The 13,462-nt window shown below is 43.1% G+C and overlaps 1 protein-coding gene across 9 annotated transcripts in view; it reads left to right on the top strand.

Annotated features, from left to right (window-relative positions):
• The first annotated feature begins 2,707 nt into the window (after positions 1 to 2,707).
• DLG1 (discs large MAGUK scaffold protein 1) overlaps positions 2,708 to 13,462 on the top strand; it is a 140,547-nt gene continuing 129,792 nt past the window's right edge. For 8 of the 9 annotated variants that reach the window (XM_063166966.1, XM_063166957.1, XM_063166956.1 and 5 more), the window contains exons 1-2: positions 2,708 to 2,766; positions 3,025 to 3,156. In XM_063166966.1, the coding sequence (XP_063023036.1) occupies positions 2,748 to 2,766; positions 3,025 to 3,156 (151 nt within the window). In that variant the 5' untranslated portion in view covers positions 2,708 to 2,747. The remainder of the gene's footprint in view (positions 2,767 to 3,024; positions 3,157 to 13,462) is intronic. The other variant, XM_063166961.1, reaches the window with a different exon arrangement.

Raw genomic sequence — 13,462 nt, 5'->3', positions numbered from 1 at the left:
TATGCTCTGCTTCACACTCAGTTTTCCCTTCCTCCAAGGAAACTACACAATTTCCTGAAAGCTGGAGCCTGAAAAAGACGATGTGTAACACAGGACAGTTTTGCAACACTGGCTCTAGCTGCAATGTTGCTAGTAGAATGTAATTTGCCATTCATGGGATATTTTCTATTTGTGCTGGAATTTCAAGCACACTTTTCATACTGAAGTTTAATTCTGTGCTTTCTGGTTCAACTGCTTTCAATCAGCAAATACACTCCTAGAACAGAAACAGAAGTGGCAGGAACCAACATCGTTCTCTGAGGTACAATAAAGCTCACCTAATTGCTTCCTGACTTGCTGATCCATCACCCTGACCCCCTCTTTGATGTTTTCTTTTTTTTTTTTTTTTCCTAGAGCTTTAGTAACAAGTGAGAAATGCTGTCTCAGGGTGTTATATATGGGATTATTTCTCTATCCCCAACACAGTGACCGTATGTAATGGGATTATCTCTTATTTAAAATAAAAAAAAGACTTGGAAACATCAAATACTGTGTATGAAAAAGTAGTTTCTTTATGGTGGTTCCTTTAATAGTAAAAAAAACCAAAACAACATTTTATTTTTTGTTTTGTAATAATACATTTTTGTCAGTCAGCAAAACCAACCAAAATGCTGCAGATGTTTCTTTTCTGCTAGCTAAATTTAGATTGTTCCTCCTCTCCCTCTGTATATATATTCCTCTGACATCAAGAGGGCTATTGCCCCTTTACAGCACATTTATTGCTGTTGTAAACACTGAAAACTGATGAGGCCAGATGATGGAGGCTTCTGCCAAAGTCCCTTCTTAGCCTGCTTTCATTTCAAAATATCTGAACTGGTACCAGCTGGTGCCAAAATTCTGAGATATGAAAATACAACAAGAAAGGGGGAAAATGGGCAATATGTATGAGCACTAAATGTATGTTCTGCTTGCTTCAATGAGATGTGTAAGCACTTTCACAGTACACAGCTCTGGGAGCAGGAGAAACTCCTCGCACAAATCAAAGAACAAAACACAGGACTATGGGGAAGGGAAAAGAGAGAGGCCTTTTCTAGATCTGGGTTAGATCTGTCATGGTGTAAATTTCCTTAAGATTAGGTCTTTGCCAAAGAGAAACCTGGTTCTGATTTTTAGACTTCAAATTTGTCAGAGTTGTCAGAGACTCTTTTTAGGTTCTTTGGATAAGTTCTTAAACCTTTCCAGTTGTACTTAAATCTAAAAAGTCTAAATGGAAATGTGAGCTTGGATCAAAAAAATTAATAAATGATAATATCAGCAGTATTTGCCTTGAACTTTCAAGTCTCTTTCTCCCTCTCATACGTGTATACATACAGGGATTGAAGTGTATCAGATCAGAGGCTCTGTCCATCTGATTGAGAGATAAGTTAACTTTCTTAGAGTTACCTCTACCTCCACCAGCTTTAATATACATTTCCTTTTAATGGGTATATAGAATATGCTGCAAAGACCATTTAGCTCACACATTTCTATGCTCTGTTAGCTCTTTGCCATCTTACAAAGAAACAAGCTGTTTTGCCTTTGAAGGTAACTCCTTGCCATTTCCATGTCAGTTTTGAGAAAGCAACTATCATGATTCTGACCAGTGCCCGATGTCAGCTTGTACAGCCCATTTCTGAAACTTTCCAGGAAGCAAGGCTTTTCAAGCTTTCTCCCATGACCTTATGCTCTCTGTTAACTGAGGCAAAGCTATTTCTTTGTCTTTCTTCAAGTCCTTCCTCCTCATCCTAGGCTTCACCAGGATAACTGAGGGGAAAACCCCCAGCAACAGGTGGGTGCCAGCGCTCCGTGTGTTATTCTGGAGGAGCCGGCAGGGTCTGCGCGGTGTCTCTGTCCTCCTGTGCGTCCCTTGCCCTGCCGTAACGCGGCTCCGGCTCCCGGGCACGGCTCTGCCCGCGCTTCTGCAGGGCAGGACCGCTCCGTGCCCGGCACTCCACGGCACCGTCACTCCTTTGGTGCGAGTAGCCCAGAAACTCCCGCGGTGGAACCGGGACAAGCGGTACCGCAGGTACCGGCACACCTGGAGCCGCCCCTCCCTCCCGCAGCCCACGCTGGGCACCGCCGGCGGCGCGCCGGGGACGGCGGCGGTGGCGATCGGCCGCGGGGAGGCTCGGGGCGGGTTCCGCCGTGCCGGTTCCCATCGCGGTCCCGGTGCCCGTGTCCGGCGCTGGGCCCCGCGGCGCGGGCGCGGCGGGCGGGGCGGGGCGGCCCCTTTAAGGCGGGGAGCGCTCACCTGCCTCCTCCCCCCCCGCCAAGGTACCGGCCCCGCGCCGGGCCCTGATTGGGCGCCCGCCGGGCCCGGTCACGTGGGGGGGGCGCGCTCCCCCAGCCTCCAGGCCGCCATTTTGGCTGGAAAGTTTGGAATTTCCGAGCAGTGCGGGCGGGAGGCGGCGGGAGCGCCCCAGCCCCGTCCGGCCCGGCCTCGGCCCCGGCCCGCCGCGCCGCCTGCACCGCGCTGTCCCGCCCGCCCGCTCCGAACCGGCGCCGCCCGGCCCGGCTTGCCCCGCGTCGCGCCGAGGCGCCCCGGCGGCGCCGGCGGGAGCCCCGCGCGGAGCCGCTCGCTCGCCGGGCGGCGGGGTCGGTCCGGCGGGGCGGCCGCCGCCCCCCCGCGCCCGGCCGGCAGGGGGCGCCGCCCCCCGCGCTGCCCCGGGCCGCGCTCCCGGCCCGCGCGGCGGAGCCCCGGGGCAGCCCCGGGCGGGGGCGCGGGCGCGATGCCCGTCAGGAAGCAAGGTGAGCGCCGCACGGAGCCCGGGAGCCGCCGGCTGACAGGCTGACAGCCGCCTGCCTGCCGCGGCGGGACGGGCGGGGGGGCGGCCGGCGGGAGCCGCGGGGCTGTGGGCGCGCTGAGGGCTCCGTCCCGCCCGCGCTCTCCCGGCTGCGAACAAAGGAGCGCCGCGCCGGGGCGGTCCCGGCCCCGGGGGCTTGTTGCATCCCCGGTGCTGTGCCCGGTGCGCCCCGGTCAGCCGTGTGTCTGCTCTCCGCTTGCAGATACCCAGCGAGCCCTGCGCCTCCTGGAGGAATACCGCTCCAAGCTGAGCCAGGCGGAGGATCGGCAGCTGCGGAACTCCATCGAGCGTGTCATCAGCATCTTCCAAAGTAACCTTTTCCAGGCTTTGATAGGTAAAGCTCGGCTTCTTTCAGTTTGTGCCAGTCGGTTCTTGCCGATGCTGTCACTTGTGGTGTTAAGAGCAAAAGGTGTTTCACCCGTGAGTTAGAAGCCATGTGCTTCTTGTTGTGTTTTTGTTTTGCATAGTAACACACGTGTTGTTACAGATCAACAGTTCACTTGTTACACGTACTTTCTTTATTTGAGGCTTTTAACTGGTCCAAACTGCTTAAAACTGTGGAGTAGTTTTCAATTGTGAGATGTCCTAGATTTCTTTAGATTGTTTCTCCATGCATCTTTGTTCACCTGATAAATTTCTAAGGAGGGTGGGTTTTTTCCTGTCTGTATGTAACAGGTTAGTGAATTACTTGAAATATGTTTAGTGTAAGGAATCAGGCAATTCCTGTTGAAGAGTCTCTAAAAACGTCACAAAGTGTATAACTGAAGTGCAGATTTAACCTAAAGTAAATGAGAAGAAGCCTCTAATGCTTCAGGGAGTATTACAGTCATCTCTTCTCCTTTGTTGCATATTAAAGTATAGTGAAAGCACTATTAAATTTCAGTTTACTGTCCTTATAGTGCTTGACTTGATATGTTCCCATAAGTTCTTAGAAGCACTCACATGTAATTTTGAATTTCCTGCCGGTCTGTTTGGAAAAAAACCCTGAGCATAAATAGAACTTTCAGAATCCTGTCTTTATTTGGAAACTTCTGCAGAGCAACAGTGAGAAGTGGTTTCTTCTTGATTGATTGTCACTATCTTTATGACAGCTACTGTTAGTTTACCCTCAAGAATGAAATTTCTTCTGTATCCTCGTCTTTTAATAGTAACCAGTGTCCGAATTGGGCTAATGGCAAACATTGTAGCTATATTTGTTACTGCACTTACTACATGGTTACTGTGCCAGGGTGCACATCTTCCTTCTCCGGGCTGCAGCTTCTTTGAACCTCTGTTGTGGTGGAAGCACGGGGACTGGCAAAACATAAACATGCATTGCTGCTGAATGCTTTCTTCTGGAGTATTTATTTCATCTTGTGTAGATTTTCAGAAGACAGTAGTTGTGCTGGTTTTTTTTCCTTAACATGTAACTTCATGAAGGGTAGTTGTGAAAATAGGTCACTTAAAAGACTTTTGCTTATGGGAACTCTGCATTTCCCTTCACTACACAGCTGATGCTGATCAACTCCATGATGAAAAGCTAAACATAATCCTTATGGGGCATATGTGAATGGATTCACTCCTTGGCAGATCAGAATGTTGAAATCTTGTGTCAAATATTTAATGTACAGCAGCAGCACTTTTTATTTTCACCCAGAAAACTTCAGTGTTGACTACCATTTTTCTTGTTCTGAGTGTGAGTATGTGTGAGTTTTTTATTTTAAAACTCTTCAAGGTCCATGCAGTAACTCTGTTTTCTCCCCTTCACTGAAAAAATACCCATCTGTTTGCCTTTGATATTCAAACTGCAAGGTGTAGCTTCTCCTCATATCCACGTGTGAATCTTCATTGTTGATAACTCTACACCTGGTAGTAGTGGTGGACTTGCAGGAGCAAGCAGCCTCCTGAGTGCTGGCTTTGTTCTGCAGGAGCAGAAAGGAGGAGTGGGTTGTTGCCTGGCTGGCCTGTGGGACCTGTTTTCTGGGCTTGTGAGAAGCTGCACATTGCAGCCACAGGACCCTTGTTCTTGTTGAGTTCAGTTCATCTGTGCACGCACAGCAGGTGCTTCTTGGGCATGTTGCATTAACTTTGCATTTCCTGGGTCCCTGTGTGATGGTTTATTAGTTCCATACCTATGCTCCCAAACCATCTGGTAGAAGGCTGGTATTTGCCAAGCCATTTATGCTGTTAACTTGGGTGTTTCTCCTTTAACCTGCTACTTTCTGTGCAAATGTCAGGGGAGTTCTTGTTCCTGGCAGGCTGCTCCTGGCTGCTGTTTTCCTGGAAGCACCTTCTTTTGTGGTGTGATTGCTGCATGGTGGGGGTAAGGATGGGGACACTCCCTGCAAAGATGTGATCTGGAGCATGGCTGCAGTTACTGGGAAGGCCTGGAGCTGGCTCCTGCTTGTCTTGTGTCCATGAAGATCTGGGAGCAGGCTGGATGAAGTGTTCAGTTGTGCTGGGGGTTAGACTTATCTGGAATTCTCTCTTGGTCATTGCTTTATGGCTGAATTTGAAGTGTGCATTTTATAGAAGTTGTGATGTGCTCCCAACTGAAATAGCCAGTGCTGTTCTGGCAGCAAGTTTCAAGCTCAACTATACAAAATTATTGCTCTTATAGATGCATCTTCTAGTAAGTGTGCTACTTTTACTTTCTGGTTTAGGTCCTTTTTTTTTTTTTTTTAAATTGAACAACACTAAAAAAATCCTCACCAAACTTCATCCATTTATTTTCTGCTTTTTCTGCCAAGTTACTGCACTATATCCAAGACTTGTTTGCCCATAGTAGGTAGGTTTGTGAAGGTTGTAGTCAGGATCTGCTGTCAACTTCATGTATCTTTTTTAGTATAATTTTTGATTTGGCAGTCAAATGCTGTTCTTTCAAGCAATAAATAGCATTATGCTCAGAAACACATCTTTGAGTTTATAATGAAGGAAACTAAATATTCCTGAAAACTACAGATTTTAATAGTGTTTCATGTTTTTAGATATTAAAAGGTTTTAGAAACTAAATAAGTTTTAGAAATTGAAAGGGTGTTTTTTTATGATGTCTATTTGGATACTGAAGAATAAGTAATATTAATTTTTCATTTGAAACTTTGTTATCCACTCCTTTTAGTCCTCTCAATAAAGTTTTAGTTTAGTAATCTAAAGCTTGACCTTGTTCTTGATTTATGGCTTTAAATGGTTTGAATTAGATCAGTAACGAGGCAGTGTGAACAGCCAGTAACATTGCAAGTGTTACATTTTAAATGATGTAACTGCAAGAACTTTGAATCTGTAACAAAAGTTGTAACCACATGTGACCTCCTTAAAACAGTCCCTGAAAAAGCCCATTTTTATATTTTTTATCTTCCATAATGTGGCATTTTTCATTGTTTCAACCAGCTATGTGTAATAATGTCTAGAACCTTAATTAAATGAATACCAAGGGCCTGCAGTTGACATCAACTTGAGAATTGTGTCAGTTTCAAGTCAATTTCCTTTAGTACAGGCTCAAAAATGTGTGGTATCTTTTCTAGTTGTTGATTTCTTGTTTTCAGTTAAAACAGCTTGTTCCCAATATTCTCATCATTGGTGAGCCAAATTATGAAGACACCAAAGAAAAATATCCATTTCTAGAACCATGGGGCAGACTTATTTCACTTTGATAAGACATTTGATATTTATCTTCCAATAGAGAGGTAATTATTCTGCAGGTGAGTTCTTCTCTCAGCTTAGGAACTCTTTTACCTTTTCAGAAGCTACAGGTTCTTGAAAAGGTACAGATATATTTATCTTTTTGAAAATACAGGAAGAAAAACCCTTGCATCCAAAAGTAACACTTCTGACAGAAAAACATATGAGGCAGACTTCTGTTTATACACATAATATTTTTGCTTAATTAAGATCTGCTTTTAATGGGTGTCATGTTGAGGCTTACCATATTAAAATAGACTTCTAAAATTAAAAATATTACAGCTATAGCTAGAGACATAAGGTTGTTTGCAACTTCAGAAGCATTCATTTTCTTGACAAGAACTAACTCCATGTGCACTGGTGCCAGAAAAAGGGAATTCTAGCAGTCTCTACATTTGCTGGTAATGTAGTTGGCTGTGCTACCCTTCTTGCCTAAAGTAGGGTGGTTCTCTATCTATCTATCTATCTATCTATCTATCTATCTATCTATCTATCTATCTATCTATCTATCTATCTATCTATCTATCTATCTAATTTTGTAGCTGTGCATATACACAGGCTTTTTGGAATAAGATGGTAAATCTGACCAGGGAAGGTTCAATGTGTTGAATTTTATTGTGTAAGCAGTGTCATTTGTTTCACTTAGAGTCCTTTTGCATGAAGACCTGCCTTGAAAATTGTTTATGTGCTGGCTCTTCCTAGCACTAAACACCCAGTGTAGGAAATTTTAAATTTAAAACAATAAAACCCTTCTTAAAGGAGTAATGCTTCCTAAACCAAAGAAGAGCTTCTCCCAGTAAACATGAGGGTGCTTTTAACCATAGTTTGCATGAGCCTTATTAATTGAACAAAACATATTACAAATGCTGTTAATACATTTTTACACCTCAGAAAAGTAAGTCCTGTCTCTGAAAATTTTGAAAAAAGTTCATGATTCCATTAAATAAGCTCTTTGTTCAGGTTTCTAAGCAGTGTGATTCAGAATGAAAATTCCAGGAATATAAAACTCAGTCTGCAGATTTCTCATCTCTGTCCACATTGGCTTTCTGAACCAAATTAGGAAAACAACCCTAGATTTTAGGCTGAAGTAGATTGGATTGGGTCAGCACTCCTCAAAGTTGCTCCACTTTGGAGTGGACTGACCACATTCCTGCTGCCTGGAGTGGGGTCTCAGCTCAGCTGTGTATGACAGCCCTGGAGCCCTTCTTGCTCCTTCTCACTCCTCTCTAAGCCACCTTGGCAGTATTTCCTCTACTTGCTGGCTAACTGGAAATCAAACACAATTAAACACAAGCTCCTCTTCTGAACTGAAACCAAAAGTCCTTGCTTTTGGGGAAGCCAGAACTTCTATTCAGCAGTATGTTAACAGAGCACGTGCCATGATGGCTCGGGTAACTTTCCCAATCAGCTCAGGCCTTCCCATTTTCAGAGGTAACTGAAGCCTCAGAGCCTTTCAGACTCTGCTGAGTAAGATTGCCTCAAGAATGCAGAAATTCTGGGCAGCAAGTTGAGGGTCTTGTTATAGTCAGTGAATATTGCTGGGGTTTATTATTATGTTTTTATTAGAGGAAGGTTTAGGGAAAATTGGCTCTTTTGTAACATTGGATAGTACTGAAATTGTTGCAGGTGCTAAATAGGTTATTTTCATATCAAAATTCTTATACTTGCTGCATTTTTGTGACTTTTTCCCCAGATTGTATCTTCTGTGATACAGTATCTTTACTCATGTTTGAGGCTGAGGCATCCATGCGGTATAATCCCTGCAACTTTGAGATGTTCATCAACTCCTGGACAAGTTTCCCGAGGCTTATACTGTGGTTATGCTTGCTTTGGTCTCCTTTGAATACACAGAAGTTGGTCAGTTTTGCAGAAATTTGACTAAGGCTTATGTTTACAAAGGTTGTTAAGTTCTTGATTACTTTCATCCAGCTGGAGGGAGGATAAATATTTTAGCTGGTGTCCAGATGACTGGAATGTTAGTTCAGTCATTGTTAGTATGTTTCAGTGCAGTTTATCTGAATGTCCCAGTCTTTGGAAGAACTTCATGTCTTACTCTTCAAGGAGCATAATAATAAGTAAAATAGTCTCATTGCTCCTCTTTTTTTTTATTTTAAGAATTACTTACTATTTTGTATGTAGTGCAGTTTGATAGCTAGCTTGCTTTTTAAAGTTTTTTCCACTCTGTATTGCATGTGTGTGTGACAGGGCAATGCATTGAATTTTTGGGATTAGGTGCTGCTTTTGGTAGCCTAAAATAGCAAGTAAATAGTAAGTTGAGTAGCTACTGGTATGCAGATAAATAGTATTGTGGCAAAAGTTTATCCTTGTGGTATTTCACTGACTGTGTGTTCAGTGGTGAGTAGCTGCACCGTAGAATATATCAATTGCAGTTTTCTCTTCCCAGGGTTATCATTGAAAGGGTCTGCTAACAAAAAAACCACTTGTCAATAAATCTGCTGTTCATCCAGGGACTGGAAAGACAGTAGAAATTTTGAATAATTGGTGTTATTTTCCAGGTTCTGGGAAAGTTTGCCCTCTGGCCTGTCCTTGCTTTATTTCCCATGTGCTTTCACCTCTTTTTCCCTAGGTGTGCTCCTCCCCTGCTTCTGTCTGTGTTCTGGATTTGCTCCTAATTTCCCTCATCATTTCCTTCAGTGCTGGGTACAGTGTAGGGGAAGAGGGGAAGCATGAGAGAGGATATTTGTCCTGATCTTAGTCCTGCTTCCATGGTGGTCCTAGCAGCAAGGGCAGGACACCTTGTTCAGCTCTGCAGCTGGAATGCCATGTGCCCCCTGTGCATTGCTTTGCCTGTGTTTTGAGAGATGGAGCTTGTTTTGGTGCAGGGGGAAGGAATCTTCAGAGAAACTGAACTGCAGCAGCTGACTAGGAGTCTCCTGGCACAGATGGTTTCCTGAATTATAACTAGGCCAAATTTGCAAGATTGTTAAGAGACTGCAGAAGGTGTAGGGCTGACACTAGAATAACCTCCTTAGCTTTGTGTTCTTTCCCCAAGTTAGGGGAGGCTCTAGAGTTCTCTGGTACAGCTTTTATAGGAATCTTGTCACATGTGAGTATCTTCCCAGCCATGCCCTCAAAACAGCTGACTTATTTTGGCTTGAAATAAAAAAGTCAGCCTAAAACAGAGGAGCAGCAAGGACAGGGTGTGAGCAAATTGTGAAAGCGCTGCAGCTTTAGGTGGTTTTCAGAAACTTGGGTTAAAATTTCACTGCAGGAGACACACAAGTGTTAATGCTGGAGGAGATGCTGCTCTGTGGCACACCCAGCCTTGTGTTGCCACCACTGCCACAGAATTACCTTGGAGCCTGAGCTTGCTGCAGGTAGAAGAAACCAGTGCTTGTGCTGTCTCATCTGAGCAAAGCTATGCACCTGTATGGAAACTCAGCTTGGAGGCTTGAGTGAACTCATCCCAAAAGAAGTTTGATATTTTTGAATACATTTGTCTGGTGAGAAACATCATCAGTCCTATATACTGCCATTACCTAGGGGACATACTGCAAATAAGGCTTATGAGTGAGGTCGATATGTCAATTTTTAACTGTGTGTCAGTTTTTCCTACCTTAATTCTGGACACAGAAGATGCTGTGGGTTTCTGAAAGAAAATTGGGTAGAGACAATGTGAAGCACTTCTTAAGGAAAGACTGGGTGTGGCGTGATATAGTTGACATGGTGGTGATAGATCATACATTGGACTCAATCTCAGAGTTCCTTTTACCAATTGATTCTGTGAAGATATGGTGAAAGATGTGTTAGTAACCAAAGAGGAAAACATGAATGAATAGTTTGGGAAGTGTAAGCGGTCAGGCTGGTAAAGAGTTGAATTTGTCTGAGTGTAAAAAGCAGCTAGAGGAATAAAAGCAAACAATTTGATTAAGCACTAATTAATGAGAACTGGAAGTGAGAAATGGAAAATAACATCTGGAATTTGAGGTAAGCAAAGAAGTGTGTGCAGAAAGGATGTTCAAAGGGTAGGACACACTTACTGAGGCTGGTAAAAGAGCTGGGGTTCAGTAGCTGGATGCTGCAGCTGGTGGCAAAGGATTTTGTGGAACAGAATGTGTAGTGAGAAAGCTGCACCATGAGTTGCTCCTTAAATTTTTAAGCAGTCTTGATTGTGTGCAGCAGTTTTAAAGAAGAAACAGATCTCCAAACAGCCAACCCTGAAAGGGACTTTACAGGGCTTGTGATGAGGCTGTTTTTCACTTCTCATAGTACAAATGCAAACATTTATTTTTGATCGGAGACACACCATGACAACACAACCATTAAGTACACAAAGAGAATGCTTTCTTAACTGTGGTCATTGGCTTGGTAAATGGACATGAAGCTTTTTTTGGTCTTTGCATTTTTTTGTTGATCACTAATTATGCAGTTTTCAGGCTGTGCTTTACTTGTATTAAATGGATATTCTTAGCTTGACATAGCAGATGAAGTAAGCATGCATGATTGAGCCTTCCTTGGAGTTAGTAGGAGTTGCTTTATGACTGAGGAATGAAAGTCTGTAGTGTTGGCAGACTCCTTTGCCTGTTCTGACAGTGATCTTGACTCTGTTTTGTCTATATATTCGTTATGTTGGGCTGTTAAGAATTTGGCAGATGCCATTTATCTCAGATTGCTCTGAACTGAAATAGCAGGTTGACCTTTGTTTTCGTTCTAGTAGTTTTAGGACTTAAGTTTTGAAGTGCTTTGGGTGCTTTGGCAGGAAGCCCTAAGAAATAAAGCTGTCTTTCCCTCCCATCCTTGATTTAGAGAAGTACTTAATTTCTAATGGGATTGCACCTTTTCCTGGACAACACACAGGTAGTCAAGTTCTTAACAAACCTGTTTTTTCAAATATGGGTAACACCATAAACAAAACCAGGCATTTGCATGTGCTCCATTTAGATGAACAAATGTCTGAGAAGAGGCAGACCAATGAGATGACAAAGGAATTGCTTGCATGGAGTAAACAGAAATAGGTAATTTCTAATGGAATTCATAAGCTCCTTCATTGCTTGCAAGTCTGAGGGAGGGCAGTGGCTTTGAGAGATTCTCCTGAACAATGCTGGTATTGAAAATCTTTGTATGGTAAAGGCTGTATGGTGAGGTAAAGTTATCTAGTGTTTTGCTGCCTTGCTGGCTTTGGCTGAAATTGGTTTGTTCTGCTGTTGAAGATCAGAAAAGGAGCAGATCCTGCTGAGGGCAGGATTTACCAAGTAGCTGAAGCATGTAAATCTTGGCCATGCTGCCATGCAGAAGGACCTTGGCAAACTGAGGAAATGGGAACCTCATGGAGTTCAACAAGTAGAAATGCAGAGTCCAGCCCCTGGGTAGGAGCAATCCTACTTTCCAATATATACTGTGCCATCCAGGTGGAAAGCAGTGCTGCAAGAAGGGATGTGGCAGGCCTGGTGACAAAAAGTTGACCATGAACTATAAATGTGCCTTGAGGCAAAGGTGGTGAATAGTCTCCTGGGCTGCATTAGGCAGCCAGCATTAGAACTATCAGCAGGTAAACCCTCCCCCTTTGCATCTTAGAATGCAAAACATGAATTTAGATTTTATAAGAAAAATGAACAAACAGAAAAGAACCATAACTTCTTAAATGAATTCTTGCTCATATGCAAAGCTGAGAACCTTCAGATAAGAATACAATTAATACAGCATACACAAATGGGATTGTTAAATCACATATATTTTGGTGGCAGTTTATACCTTTGTGTAGTGCATGATGTAAGGACAACAGTTCACTGGTTTACATGGACAGTGTCCAAAGCAGTTCTGTTATAGTAAATGTGTTACTGTTTAAGTTCATGAAATGCTAAGCTTGTGTGGAATTTCCTGGCATTTATTTAACAAAAACCATCTATAACCCACAAATGGTCAAAATGCTTAAACTGTAAAAATGCAAGTCCCCAAACCAGTTGGTTACTGTGATCATTAGAGGAATGCTTTCAATTTAAAAAAGAATAAACCACAGAATCATTTAAGGTGCAAAGGACCTTTATGATCATTGAGTCCAACCTTTAACACAGCACCACCATTAAACCATATCCCTAAGCACTGCACCTACAAGTCTTTTAAAGTCTTGTCAACACCTCTTGGGACTCTAACATTCTCCTCTTCCAATACTTGACAACACTTTCAGAGAAGAAATTTTTCATCATTTCCAAACCTCCCCTGGCACCACTTGGTCATTTCCTCTTGTCTTTAGCTTGTTACTTTGAGATAGACACTCATCTCAACTAGAACCCTTTTCAGGTAAATAGCAAATGCCAATGAAATGTAATTGGTTCCCGCTATACCATAATGCAAAGGTTCAGTATCAGAAGTCTGAAACTAATATCATATAAAAAAATTACATAGAGTTGCTTGATGCTTGTTTGAAAACCAGAACATATTAAAAGTTGGTCAGAAAAGTTCAGGGAGTGGGAGACTGAGTCAAGGGAATCTTTCCCATGGAGGTGTGCAGTGCTGACTGTTTCTTTCTCTCCTCACTGTTATGTTTTGTTGAGGTTATTGTTGTTTGCTGACATTCTATGCTTCACTCTTTCTTCTCTACTTTGCAGTTGATTTTCTTGTATATACTGTGTATTTTATATATGCTGGGTGCTCTTTTTTCTGTTACACTGAACTTTTTTTGCCCAGTTCTCAGGTTGCCTTCCTTTAACCAGTAATTAGCAGTTGCTGAGTTGTTTGTAGACTTAAGGCCTCTGATACCATCCTGTGTCTTTGTTTTCAAGGCCTCTCTTGTCATGCTATGCCTTTGCTCTTGTGTGCAGCTTTTTGTTCTGAGGTCATAGGTAATCCATTCCCTACAGAATAACCCATTTTCATTGGTATGTATTAGCTGTTGCACACACAAATGTGAATTTGTACATTCAGTCTGTGTGTGTGGGTGTACTTGTATGCATGTACAGCTTTTAGTTAGCTTTGGACAATTGTGTGATGTAACACTGAATGATTTCACATATATTTATATATAC

Source organism: Melospiza melodia, chromosome 12 (genome assembly GCF_035770615.1).
Source record: "Melospiza melodia melodia isolate bMelMel2 chromosome 12, bMelMel2.pri, whole genome shotgun sequence".
NCBI lineage: Eukaryota > Metazoa > Chordata > Aves > Passeriformes > Passerellidae > Melospiza > Melospiza melodia.
This window is presented reverse-complemented; position numbering and strand designations above follow the sequence as displayed.